The sequence below is a fragment of the Balaenoptera ricei genome, chromosome 12 (assembly GCF_028023285.1).
Source record: "Balaenoptera ricei isolate mBalRic1 chromosome 12, mBalRic1.hap2, whole genome shotgun sequence".
In the NCBI taxonomy this organism is placed as follows: Eukaryota; Metazoa; Chordata; class Mammalia; order Artiodactyla; family Balaenopteridae; genus Balaenoptera; species Balaenoptera ricei.
The window spans coordinates 52,998,640-53,018,127 of record NC_082650.1 but is presented as its reverse complement, the minus strand read 5'-3'; the positions used below and the strand labels follow the sequence as shown (position 1 = coordinate 53,018,127).

The window sequence follows — 19,488 nt, the reverse complement described above, 5'->3', positions numbered from 1 at the left end:
ACATCGCACTATTCCATCCCCTCCACCGCCATCCAAGAGGCATCCTGACTCTTCCAAAATCCGATGTAAAAGACAAGGTCAGTAAAATCCGTCTCTATGCCACCTGAAGCTATTAGCCATCATGCATGAACATGGCACTTCTAAAAATTTCATTTATCTGAAACCGTCTTAAAAAAAAAAAAATTCCCAGCAACTTAAAGTCATCTTACAGTACTTCATCTCAAATATTTAAAAGATTTTTTTTCTAAGTAAAATGGCCTCCACAGAGCCCAATGATTTTCTTAAAAAGGGTTTCTTTTTAACTTAAAAAAAATTGATAAAAGTGGAAGATGTAAAACGTGGGAAGAGGACCAGGAGGGCTGCTCGATTTGCATTTCAAATTGTGAGGGGACTGGGAGGACACTGCCAAGGAAAGGGAGCCCTGACTCCTGAGGCCTCTCTTCTATCACAGCTTGGCCCTCCCCAGACTCTGGCTGCACCGCCAGGAACACAGGACAAAAGTCGTAAGTACAAGAGGCCAAATGCGAGGCTTTTCTCGCGGCCGTGGCCGGCGGGGCGGTCACGTGTGCAAATGCAGCAGGCCACTCCCCGCCGACGTAAGGTGCGCGGCTGTGGACACGTCGCGGGCTCCGGCAGAACGCTCAGTGCCCGCGGTGCCCATCACTTCTCCACCTTCTTGGCTTTCTTCAGGATGTCGCATTTCTTCCTGTTGGGGCGGCGGCACCGTTCGTCGATGCTGGGGATACATTCGTAGTGCCACACCTCCTCCATCTTCTCCACCGGGTACACGGCCTCCACGTAGTGGCGGATGAGCCTCAGCCGCGTGGGGTCCAGCTGCTTCTTGTTGCACGCCCCGGAGTGGTTGTACTGCAGCCGGAGGTTCTCGGCGGTGAAGAGTTCGGGGAAGAGCCTGACGAGCAGCCGGGCGGCGAAGTTGCCCACAGAGAGGCTCTGCTGCACGATCTCGCGCACCTCCTTATCTGACAGCAGGTACGGCGAAGGCACCGGGAAGTCGGGCGAGGGCACCACCAGCTCATCCAGGGGGATCTTGCAGAAGTCCTTGCTGCTCCTTTCGGGGGGCAGCGGGGGCCCCTCAAATTCCTCCCGGAACCGCTCGGGGTTGATTGCATAGCTGGCCAGGTCCCTGCACTCCGGGCCCGGCACATGGACCTTGCGCTGCTGCTGGTAGGAGCGCCTCTGCTCTGTGTCCCGGCGCCGGCAGCGCTCGTCCAGTTTGCCCACGAACTCCAGTGTCCAGACGCGGTCATTCTTGGCCCGCGGGTAGAGCAGCTGCACGTAGTGGCGGATGAGCTTGATGCGGGACGGGTCCAGCTGCTTCTTGCCCAGGGAGCCGCTGCAGTTGTACTGCTTGCGCAGGTTCTCATGGGTGAAGAGCTCGGGGAACAGGTGCACGAGCAGGCGTGAGGCAAAGTTGCCAATGGACAGGCTGCTTTCGTAGATGCTGCGCAGCTGCTCCTTGCTGAGCAGGCAGTCGGCGCCAGGCACCTCGAAGTCGGGCTGCGGGATCTCCAGCTTGTCGAAGTCGATGGGCACCAGCCAGATCTTCTTGGACCGCCGGCCGGGCCGCTCGCCCTCGAAGCTGTCTTCCACCTTGACCACGGAGATGTCATCGGGAAGGCTGGAAGAGTCGTAGCAGTCGTCCCGCGGGGGCTCACCCTCGCTGCCCGCGTCCAGCCCCAGGCCCTCCAGCTCGTCGTTGATGCGCTGGGCGCACTGCTGCAGCCAGGCCTCCTCCTCCTGCATGTCGGGGAAGTAGATCTCCGTGTAGTTGCGGATGATCTGCAGCCTCTGTGGGTCCAGCTCCTGCTTGCCTCCGTCCCCGTAGCAGCTATACTGCTCGCCCAGCTTCCGGTGGTCGAAGAGCTCGGGGAAGAGCCGGTGCAGAAGGAAGACGGCGAACTCCCCGGGCGACGAGGCTTCGTCCAGGAACTCAGTTAGGTCCTGCGTGTCCACCACGTGGTCCGAGGCGATGGTACTGCTCCGGTCCAGGGACAGGGCCTCCTCCTGGTCTTTGCTGTCCAGGAAGTGGCCGGCGTCCACCTGCTCGGCCTCGAAGAAGCCGGCGACCTGGCCGCCGGGCTGGCTGTCCTCCATTTCCCGTTGGGCCCAGAAGCGGCTGAAGAAGTCGTTCAGCTGGGGCAGGCACTCAGCCTGCCACACGGCCGTGTCCTTCACCGATGGGTAGTAGACCTCCACGTAGTTGCGGATGAGCTGCAGGTGCAGCGACTCCAGCTTCCGCTTGGCCGCAAAGCCGCAGGCGCTGCAGCCCCGGGAGAAGTCCACGTCGCTGAAGAGCTCAGGGAAGAGCTGCACCAGCAGGCGGCAGGCCAGGTCGCCGCCCGACAGGCTCTGGTCCACGATCTGCTTGAGCTCGGCTGCCGTGAGCTGGTACTCGGGGGGCGGCTGGAACTTGGCTACCATCTCGGTGGGGCTCACCTGCTTCTTGATGCGGCTCACCTCCAGGGAGAGCAGGTCCACCTTGCTGTGCAGCTGCGACATGTTGGAGGAGAGCGTGTTGAGCATGTAGAACATCTTCTGGATGAGAAAGTAGATGTTGGGGTCACCGTCGGTGGCTGCCGCGGCGCCGCCGCCGTCCCGCTTCTGTGGCTCGTTCAGGAGCCGCAGCGGTGAGGGGCTGTTCCTGGGGTTCGCCTTCTCGAAGAGCTCGAATGTGTTAAGCGCGTCTCCGGTGGGAGGGTTCTTCTTCTCCATGATCTTGTGCGAGATGCCGTACAGAGGCTTCTTGTAGGAGGGCGTGGTCACGTCGTTGCTGGGCTCCTCCTCGCCCGGCCACACGGAGCCCGAGCTCTTGCCCCTGCCTGCCTGCTCCCCGTTGCCCTGGCAGGGCGAGCTGTTCTCCCGGTTCCGCATGCCTGCTAGGAGCGCCTGGAAGACAAGAAGTGCGTTAGCTGAGGGTTCTGGTTTACTACCCTAGACACAAAGAGGGGCCAAGGTCGATCGCAGGAGCCTGTGAGAAAATGTTTCCCTTGCCCGGGAATCACTCTGCCGGTACACAGCACACCACTAACACAAACCTGCATCCCAGCGCCAAACTTGCTCTCTCTCCCAACTTCCTGAGAGGCTCAGGCTGGACCTCGAAAGCTTCTAATTCCTGTAGGACACAAGCCCTGAACTTCCTGTCTACAAGGCCTGGCAGGAGACAACACAGATCCTGGCAAGGCCGGGCAAGAGTCCTCGAGGGATGGGAGAGACCCCGGGCACAGAAAGCGCTCCTGTGGCAGTTTAGCCTTGGGCAGGTCACCTCATTGCCCTGACTGCTCTCAGACAGGGAGGATTCCTGCCAACGGCAGCTCCAGAAAGCAGCAGCGTGTTGTCCAGCCTGCAGCCTCTAGGAGAGTAGGTGTCTCCACTCTGGACAGGTCCCAAGATGCATGGTGTTGAGCACGTAAGAACTGGGGTCCAGCGGTCCCCAACCTTTTTGGCACCAGGGACCGGTTTCATGGAAGGCAATTTTTCTACAGACAGCGGTGGGCTGGGGGATGGTCCAGGCGGTAATGTGAGTGATGGGGAGCGATGGGGAGTGATGGGGAGCGATGGGGAGCGATGGGGAGCGGCAGATGAAGCTTCGCTCGCTTACCCGCTGCTCTCCTCCTGCTGTGCAGCCCGGTTCCTAACAGGCCGCAGACTGGTAGGGGTCCACAGCCCAGGGGTTGGGGACCCCTGGTCTAGAGAGTGGCAGTCTGTTGTCAACTCTACCACTGCCTGGAGTCACATCTAATCTCAGACTGGAAAAGGCCCAGAACTCGCCCAAGCCCGGGCGACTGTGGATTCTGTGAAGTGATGAGGCCTCCCAGGTTTCCAAGTCTCGGTCTCCTAGCCCTTCTTGGTCCAGCAGCCCTTCTCAACCAGAATTGCAAAAGAGTATTAAGCCCCATGTCCTAAAGAACCCACTGCCATGTACTGAATTAACACCTTTCCTATGCATCTAGAAAGGTACTTTCTATGTACTCTCCAGCCTTGCTCAATAGAGGACAGTGAGAGAATTAAGCCCTACCAAAAATGATTTCAGGGATTATCTCAACTCTCCCAAGGTTGGCACACTCTGCAGGTCCACTCCTGATGGACTCCCACGGAAAGTTCAAGATAGACATTTTTTAAAAAATAAATACATTTATTTATTTATTTATTTTTGACTGCATTGGGTCTTCGTTGCTCTGCGCGGGCTTTTCTCTAGTTATGGTGAGTGGGGGCTACTCTTTGTTGCAGTGCTCGGGCTTCTCATTGTGGTGGCTTCTCTTGTTGCGGAGCACAGGCTCTAGGCACGTGGGCTTCAGTAGTTGTGGCATGCGGGCTCAGTAGTTGTGGCACATGGGCTTAGTTGCTCCACAGCATGTGGGATCTTCCGAGACCAGGGATCGAACCCGTGTCCCCTGCATTGGCAGGCGGATTCTTAACCACTGTATCACCAGGGAAGTCCTGAAGATACCCTTAAAGACTCCAAAGCTTCATACCAGAAGGCAACTGCCCAGACCATTTGGGATCCCAGAGTCCTCAGCTTTCTTTAGTGGTTTTCCCTACTGCCAGGCCCTGGACGGTTTAAGAGGCTTATTTATACATATATGGACAAGTGATTTTCAACACAGGTTCAAAGGCAATTCAGTAGAAAAAGGAGAATCTTTTCAACAAATGATGCTAGAAAAATTGGATACACATATGCAAAAAAAAAAAAAAAAAAAAGCAAAAAAGTTTCATCCTACATATATAAAAAATTAACTAAAAATGGATCATGGATGTAAAAATAAAAACGAACTTAAAATTCTAACACTTCTAGAAGAAAGCATAAGAGCAATCCTTTATGACCTTGTTTTAGGCAAATATTTCTCAGATACAATACCACAAGCATGATCCATAAGAGAACAAACTGATAAACTGGACTTCATCAAAATTTAAAACTTCTTTAAAAGATGAAAAACAAGCCCAGACTGGAAGAAAACACAGGCAAATCATTTATCTGATAAAGGACTTGAATCCAGATTACATAAAGAACACTCAAACTCAATAATGACATACAACCCAATTAATGGCAAAAAAGCACATAAAAAGATGCTTGGTGGGACTTCCATGGTGGTCCAGTGATTAAGACTCCACACTTCTACTGCAGGGGGCATGGGTTCGATCCCTGTTTGGGGAACTAAGATCCCACATGTTCCACAGTGCGGCCAAAAAATAAATTAAAAAAAAAAGATGCTTAGTAACCTGCACATTAAAACCACACTGAGATACCACATCACCCCCACTAGGATGGGTGTAATCAAAAAGACAGACAGTACTGAATGACGGGGATGATGTGAAGGAACTGGAACTCTCACATGCTGCTGGGGTGGATATAAAATGGTATAGCCACTTTAGGAAACAGTTGCTATTTTTTTAAGAAGTTAAATATATATGGGACCATATGATCCAGGTATTCCATTCCTAGGTATTTATTTACCAAGCAAAATGAAAGCACATGATCATACAAAGACTTACATGCAGATGTTCATGGCAGCCCTGTTTGTAAATAGCCCCAAACTGGACACAACCCAAGTTTTTAACAAGTATATAGATATACTGTGTTATACAGCAGAATGCTACTCAGCAATAGAGCTGATAAACATGACACTCATGATGAATCTCAAAATAATTAAGCTGAGTGAAAGAAGCCAGTCAAACAAAAGAGGCCTGTAGGATTCCATTCATATAAAATTCTAGAAAATGCCAACTCATCTTTAGTGACAGAAAGCAGATTAGTGGTTACCTGGGGATGGGGGGAGGATGCAAAAGGGCACAAGGAAACGTTCATGGTAGTAGGTGATGGATATGTTTCTCATCTTGATTGTGGCATAGTTTCATTGGTATACACGTCAAAACTTATCAAATGGTATGCTTTAAATATGTGTCGTTTATATATTTCAGTCATAAATTTGTTTTTGACAAATGTTGAATTAGACCCCAAAACATACTGGAATATATTTTTGAGGGTCTAATTAAGCAGAAGAACTAATTGGTGAGCACCTGTGGGTGTCAGGGGAGCAGGCAGGGTTGAAGCACAAAGCATGTGCTTCCACAGACATGCGCATGCCTCAGGCAACTAGAAAATCGACAAGGACACAGTGCATCCTTAGGATGCTTCCCCACCTGGGGAAGAATATGGTTGGCATAACCTGGCCCAGCCCAGCGCTTCTGGAAGTCTAATATCCATATGAACAGCCTGGGGTCTAGTTAGAACACAGATTCTGATTCAAGGCTCTGCATTTCTAACAAGCCGTTGGACCTCTCTGGGTGGCCAGGGCCAGGTGGTCTGCCCTCAGTTTATCTCATCCAGGCAGATTCAGTGTCATTTGTAAGCATTCAGATAACTAATGCCAGCACAGCACAGTACATGAGGTGCTTTTCTCTTGCAGGCTAAAAAAATGTAGGGAAGAGACACTCTCAGGGGGGCAGCCGTTACAACGGCAGGTGAGCAATACGGCAGGTGAGCAATACGAAGGCCTGAGGTGGAAAGAGACAGTGAGGCCACATAAGCATGTGAAACTCTGATCCTTCTGAACCTCCCACATGTTATCGTTCATTTAAATGGATGAATTACTTCCTGGACCCTCTCTTTTAAATAATGGAATCATCAGACTCATATGAGACAAAGGCTAATTTTTCTCTTGCATCTCTGTTGACAACAACCACGCAGAAGAACAGCTACTTTACTCTCTCAGGACCCTGAAAATAAAGGAATTCTTTCAAGTGTTTCAATTATCCCACTGAGGTAGGCAATACTTTCCTCAGGGTTTGTTTGTCTAAACTGATGATGGGGGCTTCCCCGGTGGCGCAGTGGTTAAAGAACCTGCCTGCCAACGCAGGGGAAAACGGGTTCGAGCCCTGGTCCGGGAAGATCCCACATGCCGCGGAGCAACTAAGCCTGTGCGCCACAATTACAGAGCCTGTGCTCTAGAGCCCACGTGCCACAACTACTGAAGCCCGCGCGCCTAGAGCCCGTGCTCCGCAACGAGAAGCCACTGCAATGAGAAGCCCGTGCACCGCAATCAAGAGTAGCCCCGGCTCGCGGCAACTAGAGAAAGCCCGCGAGCAGCAACGAAGACCCAATGCAGCCAAAAATAAATAAATAAAATAAATAAATTTATAAACTGATGATGAGTCAGAGGCCCCTGGCCCTCCTACCCCACCCCCCAACCCCGCCAAAAAACTTCCCAAGAGCAGAGGACCAGGGGCCTGCTGGGCTGGGGCGAGCCTGCCACCTGCCCCTCTCCCTCGTGGGGTCTCCTCCCTGAGCTATCCCCATCCTCATCACACTGCACAATGGTTACATGATGGGACCAGGTCCTTCCTGAGTCCATCCCTAGTGTCCTGCAAAGTGCCTGGGACACAGAAGAGCTCACTGAATGTTTGTCAAGCAGGGTAAAGTGTCTACCACCCTCAAATATATGCTTAAGAAAAAGAACCTGTTCAGAGAGGCCACTAGCTTAATGAATAACATGAGTGTAGGGAGGTATAAAGGAGTGGATAGGTCCTCTGCATGACCTTTCATGCTTCAGCTTCCTGTGTGTAATTCAGGGATATATCATGGTACCTGTCTCTGGGTACCAGGGTAGCTATGATGACCTAATGAGATAATGTATATGAAGCACTGAGCCTGTGTCTGAATCAGTAAGTGCTTAATAAATATTTACTGTTTTAGTATGATTATTATTAAACAACACTCTTCCCAAGCTGCAGCAGTGACAATACTATGGGCCTTTTATTGAACTAGTTGTAATGGTTACTCTCAACCAGTAAATAAGAGAAGAACTTTCCTACAGTGCAGCAGGGTAAGTCACTCACGGAAGGCATTCTTAGAGGTCTGTTTGCTCTAAAGACTGGGGCTGGGAGGAGTACAGGAAGGACAGCTGAGCTCAAGGTGGGGTTTCAAGCTCTTTTCAGTTCTGTAGTTCTGCTATCTGGCAGAAAGCAGAGGATAATTTTAAAAAGGAAGGAAGAGGGACTTCCCTGGTGGTCCAGTGGTTAAGAATCTGCCTTCCCCAAGAAGCACATGAAAGCTGCTCAGCATCACTAATTATTAGAGAAATGCAAATAAAAACTACAATGAGGTATCACCTCACACCAGTTAGAATGGGCATCATCAGAAAATCTACAAACAACAAATGCTGGAGAGGGTGTGGAGAAAAGGGAACCCTCTTGCACTGTTGGTGGGAATGTAAATTGATACAGCCACTAAGGAGAACAGTATGGAGGTTCCTTAAAAAACTAAAAATAGAATTACCATATGACTCAGCAATCCCACTACTGGGCATATACCCAGAGAAAACCGTAATTCAAAAAGACACATGCACCCCAGTGTTCATTGCAGCACTATTTACAATAGCCAGGTCATGGAAGCAACCTAAATGCCCATCGACAGATGAATAGATAAAGATGTGGCACAGATATGCAATGGAATATTACTCAGCCATAAAAAGGAATGAAACTGGGTCATTTGTAGAAACGTGGATGGATCTAGAGACTGTCATACAGAGTGAAGTAAGTCAGAAAGAGAAAAACAAATTTCGTATATTAATGCATATATGTGGAACCTAGAAAAATGGTACAGATGAACTGGTTTGCAGGGCAGAAATAGAGACACAGATGTAGAGAACAAACATATGGACACCAAGGGGGGAAAGTGGCGGGGGTGGTGCTGGTGGTGGGATGAATTGCAAGATTGGGATTGACATGTATACACTAATATGTATAAAATGGATAACTATTAAGAACCTGCTGTATAAAAAATAAATAAAATAAAATTCAAAAATTCAAAAAAAAATTATTAAAAAAAAAACCGAATCCACCTTCCAATGCAGGGGATGCGGGTTCGATCCCTGGTTGGGGAGTTAAGATCCCGCATGCTGCAGGGCAACTGAGCCCTCGCGCCACTACTAGAGAGCCCGCGCACCACAACGAAGATCCCGAGTGCTGCAACTAAGACCTGACGCAGCCAAAAATAAATAAATAAAATAAATAAATATTAAAAAAAAGAAAACTTAAAACAAATGAACATAAATAAAAAGTAAGGAAGAAAGGAAAGAAAGAAACCGCATACACACACATCAGAAACTTGGAGAAAGAAAGGGATGGAGATGGTTGAAAATCTTTACTCCTGACACAGTGTGTTTAGAACTGTGGGTTGTCACGTGACCCATTACTAAATGATGACATTGATTTGATGGGTCAAGACCAGCATAAAAGAGGGAGGGGAGAATTCCTTGGCAGTCCAGTGGTTAGGGCTCCATGCTTCTACTGCAGAGGGCACGGGTTCAATCCCTGGTCGGGGAACTAAGATCCTGCGTGCTGCGCAGTGCAGCCAAAAAAACAAAAACAAAAAAAGAAAGAGGGAGGGAAGGAGGAAGTATGAGAGACAGGAAAGAAAGAAAAAAAGAAAACAACAGAAAATATCAGAGGGCGTTGAACACAGTAAGTAAATTCAAGAAGTTTTGTTCTATTGCTCTGTGTCTCTTTATTTACATATAAATCCATATATGTGAACCAGATGGCTCTATAAGGTGAATTTATAACTGTGGGTCACTGCTGAAAAGCACTGTCCTAATAAATTCAAATTGTCTTACTTGCTAATTCCTATAGACTGTAAATTAGATTTTTAGCAATTTACTCACCATTAAAATTTTTTTTTTTTTTTTTACTTTTATTTGCATTTATTTTTTGCAGCATTTATTCTCGGGCCATAAGTTTTTGTTTCTTCAGTTTCTTCTGGGATATCTTTTTCTTCTGGGCAACCTCCTCTTCTGGTTTAGGAACAATCTGTTCTTTTTCAGTAAGGATCACCTCAATGTGGCAGGGAGAGCTCATGTATGGGTTGATCCCACCATGAACTCTGTAAGTCCTGTGCCACATCTTGGGGGCTTTGTTCACCTGGATATGCTCAATGACCAGAGAATCTACATCTAAGCCCTTAAGTTCAGCATTACTCTCTGCATTTTTGAGCGTGTGCAGTGAAAATTCGGCACTCTTTTTGGGCCACCGACCCCGCATCCAGCCCCACTGTTTGGCCTGGGCACACCTACCAACTCCACCATTTTAACGACGGAATGGCACACATTGCTTCTTTAAAGTGACATCCTTCAGATACTTGGTGGCTTTTGGATATGCACACCCTTAATGGCCTGGGCAGTTTCACGAGTGTTCTTAAGGTGAACACGAAGATTTGAATCTCTTGACTTGCATGATTTTGTGGGGTTTTCTGGGTCAAGTGAATAGTGAACCATTTTTAGAGGTCACCTCAGGCCGCTTACCGGAAAGGAAAAAGCACTCACCATTAAATTTTATTACACCAAAATAATTTTGGAGGTCCCATGGATCATAAGATTTCCATGAGGTTTTACCAATATAGAGTAATTTGAGTGTGTAATGCCAATCATGAAAAAAAAAATCATAATTACATTACAACTGATTTTGGAAAGGGGCAAAGCAAAGGCTTTGTAACAAGCAGTTCCACTAATACATTTAAATAAGATTCCATGCAGAGAAAGATCACCAGAAACTCACATGCCATGCAATAAGAGTACACGTTCTAGGGGGTATCTGCCCTTATTAACACTCAGAGTAGAAAATAAGCACAGGGACAAGTTTCTGGGTGAACTATCTGAACAAAACAAACAGAAGTCGTTTGACTCCAGCACATTCCTACGGCGAGCGAAGAGCAGAGTGTATCAGAACTGGAGACCTCCCATAACTCTAACTACACAGCCTCATTAATAAAAACATTTCAGTTTCTACCAAGCATGTTAGAAACACTGCCATCAATACAAACATTTTTGGCTAAGTTGCTTGAATAAAAAATTAAGTTAGAGTCCCAGCAGAGGGCAACATTCCTCACTCCCAGAGACCTTGGACACACAATTCAACACAAAGCATGACACAAGCACCAAAGAGAAGGTTCTTAGATATCCCCACACTGGTGTCCTGTCAACTCAGTGCTCCAATTAATTCCGCAAATGCTGCCAAGGCACGATGGGCTGGCTGCATTTGCTGCTGCTGATAAAATCTCTGCTCAGCTGTCTAGGAGTATCAAGAAATCTTTAAATCTGTGCTACTTGGCACTGGAGTCTGGCTGACACCGTTACCAGTTCTCCAAGGCTCATCTTCCAACCATATGTGAACTCTGCTGCACAGCTCAGGCTCTGCAGTGCCAGCGTCTCTCCTGGATCCGATCCGTGCATTTCATTCTACCACTAGCACCCTTAGGCTCAAGCGGGAATGCCCAAATCTCTTGGCTGGAGAGTCTGACTGATCAAAAGGAGGCTGATGTAAGGCTACGGATGTGTCCATGCCCAGTGACATCTTGGGGACTGGGTCACCGTGGAGATGCTCCAAGTCCTGAGTCTTCCTCAGGACTCCAAATCCAAGAGCAGTCACTGAATTCAGTTCAACGAATGATGAGTGGCTAAATGGTGCGCAGTCAGCTAAGTGGAACACCAAGAAAGCAGCATGCCTTCAGAGGAGTAGGGAGTTGAGGATTAATGTGGCATCAAGGGCAGACCATGAAAAAGGGTTCCTAGGGGGCTGGCATCACCACCCACCTCCAAATAATCAAGACGGGGTGATGCTTTGCATTTTTAACAGAATGTTTATCTTCATCATCGTCATCATTAAATGACCAGATGTAGCTAGCAATAAGGAATGGAAGAGCTCTCTACCACACAGAGTCAGTAAACAAACATTACTGAGTGCCCAACATCTGTCAGGCATTATGCAAAGCCCTGGGGACACAGGGAACAAGCCTGTCTCTGCCCTCGTGGCTTTTATCCTTTGGGTTATCCTTTATACTGCTGACACTGTGTGGTGAGGATGGAGAATGTGTTATCATGCCTGAAAAAATAAGAATCTGGGGAGATAAAGTAACTTATAGGAAGGGAGAAGAGAAAGACCATAGGGATGGCAAACTATCAGGGCAGGGCATCCTCAGAGGGTCCTTACAGCATATTACAAATACCCCACAGTGCTCAGGGCCACCAGTGTCTTAAGTGCACAGTTCCAAATCAAGCAGGCTTGGTAGTGCTAGCTTCTCTGAGCCTCATTAAAATGGGAATGGCCACAGTACCTATCTGCTAGGGCTGCTGTGGAAATGACTACGAATCTCCAGCTGGGACCATGGTGAATGACACCTAGGAGGTGTTCAGTACATTTGCACTGAGCGAATGAGATGGCAGTTCCATTCTCCAATTGAAAACCAAACTGCAATGACACTTTAGGATTAAAAACAAACAGAGAAACAAAGAACCCCAGGACAACAAGGCTAACTTCTGCCTGGCACAGGGCTCTTGAATATCACCCCCACTTCCATGAACAAAAAGATGATTAGCAATAAAAATGCTGGCTACTCACCTCCCACATCTGCTGTATTTGGCTATCATGCCTTTCCCAGCAGAGGCGCCAAATATGTCTTTATAGAGCCTTTTGTTAGATTTTTTGAGGGAGGTTTTATTTTTCTTCTAAGCATTGTACTAAATGTCACTCATGAGCAGGCCGTCAGCACTGATGGGAGATTGAATGTGACAGACCTTTAGCATCAGGGCCACCACTCAAATCCTCCCCCCTCGCCTGCATCCCCCTTCCTTGGGGTCAAAGGAGAAGATGGAAGGTGCTCAGAATCAAGGGCGCTCAGGCCGGGGGCGTCCAGGAGGGCATCAGATGGCCTCTCTTGGCACTTCCATGCCATTTTCCTTCTGATAAACATGGAGGGAGGCAGCTGAATACTGACCGTAAGGGGTGGTAGTTGGAGATGGGGGTTGGGGAGCAGTAAATAAACATTTTTGAAGGCTGATGTAGGGCAGGCCCCGTGCTGGGCTCCTTCCAGGGGTTGTCTCGATCCACACAAGGAACCAGTGAGGAAGCAGGGTCACCCCTCATCACCGTGGAGGGACCTGAGTTTGGGAGGTCACGGAATTGGCCAAAGGCTCCGTGGTCAACTCCCCCTTATCTGACTCCAGTCTCCATTCATTCTGGAACTGACCATTCCTACGGGCTGGATCAGAGAAGGTGGGGCTCACCTCCTGGATACGGAGCGGGGAGTTGAGTTTTCCCAGTCACTCCTGACACCTCACACCAGGAACAAGGCTGCCCCACTGGCATGCTGGCACTTGACTTTAACTTATGTCTGAGCTGGCTCTTCTCTCTGGGGGAGATATTAATTCTCTCATCACTGTTACACGGATTAAATGAAACAAGAAAAGGAGTGGGGTTATTTGTCAGGTAGGGAGTCAACAGCTGTTAACATACATGCTTTCCACTTTTTTGGATTATTGCTTGTTTCAGCCTCCGTTCCTCCGTCTTACCCTGTGATGAAAGTGCTTAAGATAGTCGTATATACTCCCTGCTTCCACTCTCCCACCTCCTCCTTCCCCACCACACATGTAAGACGGATCAGAGAAAACCCAGGGAGAGAGGGATAAAGGGCTATCCACTCTAAATTAGGACTAGTACCATTTTGAAAAATCAACACATGCTATAATTTCATAAAACCAGTGGATTGTTCTAAAGCCCCCAGGGTTCTGAGGCTACTGATTTACTGACACATCAGCTTATACAAACATTTAAAAGGAAGCACTGCCTTGACTTCACATGACACCATTCTACAAGGAGCTCAAGAATTTCAAAAGGTTTATACTTACATATATATATTTTTTTACAGAACAGGAAGGGGAGCAGGGCTATCAACCTCACATTATCTACACTAAGGGAAATGAACAAAGCTAACAGCACTCCCAAAATAAAACCCAGGACTTAAAGTGTCTTTTCTGCTCCAAAATCTAATGGGTTACAGCTGCCTGCTGTATCCAATCCACTGAAAAGTAAACATAGGGGACTTCCCTGGTGGCGCAGTGGCTGGGAGTCCATCTGCCAATGCAGGGAACACAGGTGGGATCCTGGTCCGGGAGGATCCCACATGCCGCGGAGCGGCTGAGCCCGTGCGCCACAACTACTGAAGCCCATGCTCTGCAGCAGGGGAGGCCACCGCAATGAGAGGCCTGCACGCCGTGATGAGGGGTGGCCCCCGCTCACCACAACTGGAGAGGGCCCACGTGCAGCAACGAAGACCCAACGCAGCCAAAAATAAATAAGTAAAATAAATAAATTTTAAAAAAAAGGTAAACATAGATGACCAATTAGAATATGTAAATTGGACAAGTCATATTAGAAATATTCAAATATACATTGGTTCCCTTTTCTCCAAACATGTCAGAATTCCTGGATGCTGCTGAAGCTCCGGCCAGACAAAGCTTATTGCCTCACCAGATCTAGAAGAGCATCTGCAACCTTCAAATCATTTCTTTGATGCTCAGGGAAATCCTTCCACTGTGAACCTCAACGGACCTTTCCCCAATGCATGACCTTTCCTGACTTGCTTCATACACTGAAGGATTCAACTAAAACACAAATCATAAGAACCTTCTCCTTCCCCTTCTATCCCCAGAAGACGAAGATGCTCCCTTCTCTACGATGCCAATAAAATGTGTTGGATGAAAGGATGAAGAGTGACAACATTTGTGCAATGAGGCAATGGGGCCACCTTGGGCTGTCCACAAAGGCCACAAACCAGCCTACACGTGATCAGAATTCCTTCTTGATGCAAGAGCTGGCTGTTCCTTGCTGTGGTGAATTGTTTATAAAAATGGTCATCATAGTTCCCCTGTCCTTGTGTGGAAATCTCTTTGCAACGTGACTTTGTTGCTCCCATCATCGGGGGGTGGTGTCTATTTTTCCACCCCTTGATCTAGATTTGGCCATATGACTGGCTTTGACTGGTGGCCCATGAGCAAATGTGTTGCAAGCAGAGGCATCAAAAGTGTTTGCTCCCCAGGGTTTGCCCTCCTCGCTCCTCCTTGGAAATCTTCCAGGCATATGAGTAAGCTTGGACTAGCCTCCTCCTCGTAGGGGGTGAGGAAGTGCATAAAGGGAAGCTGGAGTCACCCCACCAGCCCAGGTGAGGCCCAGATACGGGAGTGAGGTCCTCCCTTACCGTCTGGCCCCAGCCACATCAGGCCAAACCAGAGGAACCGCCAGCTGACTCACAGAACTGAACAAAACAGTGGTTATTTTAAGGCGGCTAAGTTTTGGGATGGTTTGTCACAGCAAAGGTGAACCAATACACTCAATTTTGTGCTCCATTTCTTGAACTCAAGCTTCACTTGTAAACGTGAAAGAGTTTGCAGAATTGATCATAAGCAGAATTTAATGTGACACACAGACGATGTTTCCTGGAGTTCCTTCAGGGACATACCATAGTGCTTCTCAAACTTCTCAACCCTTTCAGAATAACCTCGAGGAGCCTAACCCCTAGAATCACTCACAGAAGAGCACGAGGTTTATGGATATGGATATGGATGGTCCCTGTGGCACTATATGTAATGACATAAAAGTTCCTATACACCAATCGTTAGGGAAAATTCTGGTTTAAAATAAAGCATTTTTTAAAAAGCAGATGGGTAAAAAGGTTTTTCAAACAAGCTATTGCACTAACCATCTTGTAGCTTCATTGGCCACAGCAGGCATCTCTCCAGTCAGGAATCTGAGTTTTTATCTACAATCAATACTTACTGCACTGGAAACTGCCGTCCACACATGAAACTTTCCCTAGAGTCCCAAGGTATGCAGCAAGTGGCTGGTTTAGGCAGCCAGAGTCAAGGGTGGGGTATTTTTAATTAATCCTTCATAAAAAAATGCTCATACAGGTATAAGAAAATTCAACTTTTTTTCTGGGTATTATGGATTTTCTAAAATGTATTGCTGGAGTACTCATGATAGTCAAAAAGTGGAAACAACCCAAATGTCCATCAACTGATGAATGATAAACAAAATGTGATATATTCACACCATGAAATATTATTTGGCCATAAAAAGGAATGAAGAACTGATACATGCTTCAGCAAGGATGAACTTTAAAAACATTATGCTAAGTAAAAGAAGTCAGATACAAAAGGCCACATAGTCTATGATTCCATTTATATGAAATGTCCAGAATAGGCAAATCCATAGAGACAGAAAGCAGATCAGTGGTTGCCAGGAGCTAGAGGAGCGGTGGATGGGGAGTGACTGCTTAACTGGGTACAAGATTTCTTTGTGGGGTGATGAAAATGTTCTAAAATTTATCATAGTAATGGCTGTACAACTCTCCGAATATACTAAAAACCACTGACTTGAACAATTTAAACTGGTGAATTGTATAGTATGTGAATTATATCTCAATAGAGCTGTTTGGAAAAAAATTCCAAATAAATAAATAGATGAACGTATCCCTCAATGTTCCATGATGTGGCATGCAAATCAGTCCTCATTATAATGTAATATTAACTTGCATATTGAAATCCTGGTGAAAATCTTAATCTCATCATTTTATTAAATCTCTAAAACCTATCAATTCCCAATTTATTTAGATTTGGGGTAGCATCTAATAGAGGAGAATTAAAACAAAGCAGTAACAACCCAGAGTCCCAGGCTGATACCCCATGGTGTACTGGCTAATGATGATGAGCTCTGAAACGTGGGCTCTATTGAACAGACATGCAGAAGCTGAAATGCCTATCTGGGTCCCTCACAGAGCACGCGCGCGTGTGTGTGTGTGAGTGGTGAGAAGCTGCGTTGGAGAGCTTGGGAAAATGTTCTTCTAAGAGTTTAAGTACTGTAATCTGCCCGTCTGTGGAGAGGCTCTGTGGACCAGGCATTCTGGGCCAGACACCTCATCTCCCAAACTCCCCTCCGTCCTCAGTCTTAACTGTTTTGTGTACCTGTCTTGTCTCCCATCTGGACTCCAGGCTACTAGAGGGGACCACTATGTCCAGTTCCATTTTCTCTCTCTCTCAGAACTTAGCAAAGTTCAATATAATCAGCAGGTGATTAAGAAATAAAGCAAATTCATAAAATAGGTAGGTTAGGGGTCACGGCCATGTTATAAAATAATTGGTCTCTTTACAAAAAGATTCATTGAACAAGCTCCCCTAATAGATGGATCTGATTTAGGAAAAGATCTGCTAAGCCTCACCTTCTCCAGGAATCTAGGTAAGGTGTGCGCTATGTGAAATGTGGTAGGCTTTCACTAACAGTCCTTGCTATCAACAAGTTCCTGCTTTCCCTGTGAGCCCTCACCTCGGGAATCAGCCGCCGCCTCTTCACGCTTGGGACGGAGTCCGGCGGGCCCTCGCCGCCCGGCTGCTTTCTCTTGCTGGAGTCCTGGAGGCCAGTGAAGACGCTGTCCAGAGCGTGCTTCTCGGAGGACCTGGAATTCACTGAGCAGTCCAGGGCCGCATCTTCGGCCTCTGTCTCCACTTTCACAGTGTTATTTTTTAGAACTGTGGCAGAGAAGAAATAGGGCTCAGCGGGGAGACCACCTGGCGGCGCTGGAATTAGCAGGGTCCCCTGAGCGGCAGGTTGTATGCGGCTGCCCTTTGATACTATCACTCAGATAACAATATCTGAGTAACAGATCACAATAAAACTGGCTTTCCAATCAAGCAATCTGTATCTCACCACACTAGTGCTATACAATGATACCATGTTCCAAGCACATTTTGTTCAAAACAGCCTTTAAAGTCTTTTCTCACGGGAGGGAGAGGAGATGGAAGGAGAGAAACTACTCTTTTAAATGATGCTTTTAAAAAAGTAACTCTGGAAAGATACATAAAATACCACAGGTGTGAGTGGAGAAGGATGGGAATCAGGGGTGAGAGGAGACTTTTCTTGATTTTTCATCAGGTATCTTTTAATATTTTTGAACCATGTAAATGTATCTAAAAAAAGCATTAAGTTAAAATATTTTTTAAAAAGAGGCTTTTCTTTTTTTACCTTCTTCTACATCTTCACTGAATTCAGTTGCATTCATCTTCTATTCCACTAAATGAAAAGACAAAGACAAAGTCTTGATTTATTGTTCGTTTTTTTAAATTTTACCCACCCATAAGAAATTCCCTTTCCCTCCCAACCCTGGCTCCCGGTAATAGAAGGTTAAGCCGATGCGACTCTGCAACATCAAGGAAAACTTCATCCTCTTGTTGGCAGTTGCTCAGAAACAGCCAGGCCTCCTGTGTGCTTCTCCAAGACTTTATGTGGGCAGAATGCATCTTAAAGCATCAACTGAGAACCACTTACAGAACGAAAGGAACATATCTGAGAAAATCAAGTCTTACAAAAGACCTCAGTTTGGATGATCTGTTAGTCCCTGCCTTAAACATTCTAGCCACAAATTGAAAAGGCTGACAAAGGTCCACAGGAGGCTGTGGACCTTTGGACCCTGTGGACCCCGTGAACCCGAGCTAAGGTCTTAGGTGGTCCAAAAAGACCTGTGCTGTCCATGACGGTAGCCACTAGTCACCCATGGCTCCCGAGCACTTGGAATGTGGCCAGTGCAAATGGAGACATGCTGTAAGTTTAAGATACATGCTGGATTTCAAAGACTCAGCATAGTAAAAAGAATGTGAAATATCTCATTAATAATATATTGATTACATGTTAAAATGATAATATTTCAGATCTATTGGGCTAAATAAAACATTAGAATTAATTTCACTTTTTTTTTAATGTGGCTGCTAGAAAATTTTAAATTACATATGTGGCTTGCATTATATTTTTATTGGATGGTGCTGGTCTCGCCCTTCCTTCAGAAGCAATGAAGAGAAACAGGCACTGTGGGTTCTTAAAGCTCCCGAGCCATACGATCTGGTCCAAACCACTCTTTTTATTGATGAGGGAACATGGCAGGAGGCAATGGCGGCACCCGGTATGGGCTGCAGGGTCTGGGGCAGAGCCAGCCCCCAACTCTCGCTGCCCCAGCCGAAATGCAGTGGACACCATGGCTAAAAGCACCATTACGTCTTGGAGAGCCTCCAGATTACATAACAGCACGTCCGTAACTAGGACAAAGTATAAATGAGGCAGTAACATGGCAGAAGAACACACATGACAGCCTCTAGTGTTGGCATTGAGGAGCTGTGATTCCCACAGCTGGTGAAGCTGCCCGCAAACCCTGAGTGCCCATTCTGCTTACGGGTCAGAGGGGGCAGGCTCTGGGGTATCTTTATGAAATTTCTATAAGGAGGAGGGATGCCATCCACAAAGTTCAGTAAACCATTCACGGAGCAGCTGTGGAATGGTGTGGTCCCGTTTTAGACGGATGGATGGGGAGAGAGCAAGACTGTGTCTAGGTGATCTGTGCACAGGATAATAACTTCAAAACTCACTAATAGGAGGGAGGGAGATGCAAGAGGGAAGAGATATGGGGACATGTGTATATGTATAACTGATTCACTTTGTTATAAAGCAGAAACTAACACACCATTGTAAAGCAATTATACTCTAATAAAGATGTTAAAAAAAAAATAAACAACTCACTAATACAGCAACACTCATATAGTGCTACGACCTATGGCACTATTCTCAGTCGTCACAGTTACTTCATGACAGGCACAATTGTTT

At 47.0% G+C, this 19,488-nt stretch overlaps 1 protein-coding gene and 1 pseudogene across 1 annotated transcript in view; both read right to left on the bottom strand.

Moving 5' to 3' along the window:
* Positions 1–328: 328 nt before the first annotated feature.
* Positions 329–19,488, bottom strand: part of BEND3 (BEN domain containing 3) — a 32,733-nt gene continuing 13,573 nt past the window's right edge. Inside the window, exons 2-4 of the mRNA XM_059942008.1 lie at positions 17,863–17,910; positions 17,167–17,369; positions 329–2,907 (exon numbers count right to left, since the gene is read on the bottom strand). Of these exons, the coding sequence (XP_059797991.1) occupies positions 661–2,907; positions 17,167–17,369; positions 17,863–17,899 (2,487 nt within the window). The 5' untranslated portion in view covers positions 17,900–17,910 and the 3' untranslated portion in view covers positions 329–660. The remainder of the gene's footprint in view (positions 2,908–17,166; positions 17,370–17,862; positions 17,911–19,488) is intronic.
* On the bottom strand, positions 9,724–10,289 carry LOC132376332 (large ribosomal subunit protein uL22-like; annotated as a pseudogene).